Below are 3,101 nucleotides of genomic sequence, written 5' to 3'. Positions count from 1 at the left end.
AAACCCCATTTTGACTAGAACTTAATCCAGCAGAGATGGTATAGCTAACTAAATATAATAAACCTACATCAATTACCTGCCAAAGGTTCAACGATGAGTTTGTACACCCTATATAGAGTATACAGTCACCTACAATAACATATCATATACTAAAAGGAGGTAACCTAATACTTATAGTAACAATTATCCTCAAGTCTGCAAATCAAACATACATCTAAAACAACAAATACCTTACAAAAAGTAACACATGAATAACAAGGTTTTAATTAATTCTAATGTCTTCACTAGAAAACAGAATAGCAAGCTATCGAACTAATGCAAAGCCAACTCCGATTCTCTAATGTTCCCTTTTCATCTTCTAGTGTCTTGTTGCTGTAAGGCCGTAAGGGATATTACAAATCTATCATATCCTGAAACAAAAGTTGTCTACCTGCCATAAGGGTGATAACGACTACCGCCACTATAACCTGCCCTACTTCCATATGGACCACCAACTCCACCATAATCTGCCCCTGCACCAGACTCGCCAACACCACCTGATCCACCATAACCATTATAGCCGCCACCTAGCCCACCGCGGCCATACCCACCTAGCCCACTCCCTCCATATCCTGCACCGTACCCTCCACTATACGAACTAAACCGACTAGAATAGCTACCAATAGGTGGCTCACCACCCCTATAACCACCGTAATCGCCTCCATAAGCACCATAACGACTGCCAAATTCACTTGAACCAGGCCCATATGGCCTGTAATCACCAAACCTACTTGGAGGTCCTCCATTAAACGACCTATAAGGAGGTTGTCCATAACCACCAGCACTAGCAAACCTGCCATAAGAATCGTCAAATCCATCATAAGTGTTGCCGTACCCACGTCCCTTAAGTTCCCTATTATATGATGGAGGTCCTAGGTTTGAGGCTTTCTTTGGTTCAGCCTTCTTGATCTCAACCTACACCAAAGAAACATGTTACCCAGTCCTTATGTAAACTACAACCAACCAAAAAGGATATACAATCCTAGATTTATGGACTACGCTCAAAATTTAAAATCACACTATGAATGCAGTGTTCTACATCTGTTCTACGCTTGGTAATAACATATGCATCAGCATCTAAATGTTTACGACAATCCACAAAAATACTTACCTGTGTACCATTCATATCAATCATATTTCCATTGACAAGAATTTCATCAACAGTTTGTTCACCGTCAAATACTATGAAACCAAACCCTCGAGAACGTTGTGTGGCGTGGTCTCTAATAATCTCATGCTCAACCACTTTTCCATACTTTGAGAAGAAACCTTTAAGCTCATCTGAGCAAAGGGAAAAATTCAACTGTCAGCCCAGCTCGTCTTATAATGAAGGACATGTAGTACCAGATAAACATCAATCACCAACAATAGCCAGGTTTAAAATAAAAAAGTAAAAATGATAACCTTCGGTAACTATAGCCGGAATGCCACCTACAAATATCTTTTTTGTCTTAAAATCTTTGGACTCGCCAGAGCCTTTAGGAATGGTTCTCTTGATCTCAACCTATACAAATAGTTATTCCAACAGTTAGCTACAAACTATACACAAAAACAGGACTCTTGGAAAAAAATAACCTTAAATAAACACAAGTCATTTCCATAACTAATATTAACAGCGTTGCCTTGTAAATTATAACTCAGCAGAAGTATGAATAGACACAGGGGTAGTTGCTAAATCTACTAACAATGAATTTGTTTAAAACTCCGGATTAAATATAATTTACATATGAAACATTCATTAATACCACACCGGCCGAGTCTTATTACTCGAAACATTTACTTTGAATTCTAGTGACTCGATTCATATTCGCTACATAAAATCTTCAATGACGTATGAATAAATACACGTTTGCAAGAAACCTCAATATACAACGTATATATCACTTCTATATGATAAGCATAATAATCATTAACCTAGATGTGATTGATCCATACAGCCTACTTTTCTTTTCTTTTTTATGAAGTAGAACATTGTTCATCTATAAAATATCAAAATTCTATTACTTGAGCAAAGAAAACAATAAGATTAACCTGTTTGCCATTGATGACATGTGTTTCAGCTATAACAGTATCAACAACAGATGGGTCTGCATATGTAATAAATCCAAAACCCCTGGGTCGACCACTTAATCGATCTTTCATTATCACCGAATCCGTTATCTCTCCATACTTTCCAAAATACTTCACAAACGTATCTATACATACAAACATATATATATATATATATATATAGAAAACATATACATATAATCTCAATAACTCGTAGAAATACAGATACGAATAACAACTAACCTATGGTTGTCTCTTTAGCTAAACCTCCAATGAAAATTTTCCTGTAACATCATTAAATATTAGGGTTTTATACATAAATGAAAAGAATTTGTAATATGAAAGATTGTGGATAGATAACAAACCCTGGACTGGCGCCGTCGCCGAAATTAGATCGCTTGGAACCCATTGAATTGAGGATCAGTAAGTTGAATTTGGGGATTTTGACGATATTAGGGCACGAATGTGAAATTAGGTTTACGTGAATGCGGCAATTGGGCGTTGAGCGATGGATATTCATAGGGGTTAAAAGCGGTTAATCCTTTATTAACTTTTACTTTTGTAATTTTGGAAGAAAAAAAAAACTTTTTGAAAACGCATTATGTATACACTATTACTAGTTTACTACATTTGTTGCACAGAAAGTATACTTCAAAAATAAAAATAAAAATCTAACTTAAAATATGTTATTAAAATATCTATTTTATCTTATCAAAATTAATTAGCTTCATAATTAAGTAAAAGAAGAGATTTGAGTAATTGTTTTACTTACTTACATATATAATATAAATAAATGGTAGAATTAAAGTTAAGTGACTTTTTAGTGTTATTTTAAGTAAAAAATATTTTATTTGTCACGGATATAAAAAGTAGTGTAAGACTCTTTTTATGGAACAGATGAAGTATAACTTAAATATCAACGAGTTAGAAAGCTCATGCGTTGCGACGGAGTTAATTTGAAAATAAAAAACAAATAGAGAAAATACAAGATTGCTGACTTTAGCACACTATTG

At 34.7% G+C, this 3,101-nt stretch overlaps 1 protein-coding gene across 1 annotated transcript; it reads right to left on the bottom strand.

Moving 5' to 3' along the window:
- On the bottom strand, positions 1–2,569 carry LOC139886147 (heterogeneous nuclear ribonucleoprotein 1-like). Its single transcript, XM_071869893.1, has 6 exons — positions 2,454–2,569; positions 2,332–2,372; positions 2,071–2,234; positions 1,444–1,543; positions 1,151–1,320; positions 1–954 (listed from the first exon to the last, which is right to left on the bottom strand). The coding sequence occupies exons 1-6, from the start codon at positions 2,495–2,497 to the stop codon at positions 427–429; spliced, it is 1,047 nt and encodes a 348-aa protein (XP_071725994.1). The 5' UTR covers positions 2,498–2,569; the 3' UTR covers positions 1–426.
- Between the last annotated feature and the right edge of the window lie 532 nt (positions 2,570–3,101).

Source organism: Rutidosis leptorrhynchoides, chromosome 1 (genome assembly GCF_046630445.1).
Source record: "Rutidosis leptorrhynchoides isolate AG116_Rl617_1_P2 chromosome 1, CSIRO_AGI_Rlap_v1, whole genome shotgun sequence".
Lineage (NCBI taxonomy): Eukaryota > Viridiplantae > Streptophyta > Magnoliopsida > Asterales > Asteraceae > Rutidosis > Rutidosis leptorrhynchoides.
Note: the sequence above shows the minus strand (reverse complement) of the source record. Positions and strands in the feature narration are given on the sequence as shown.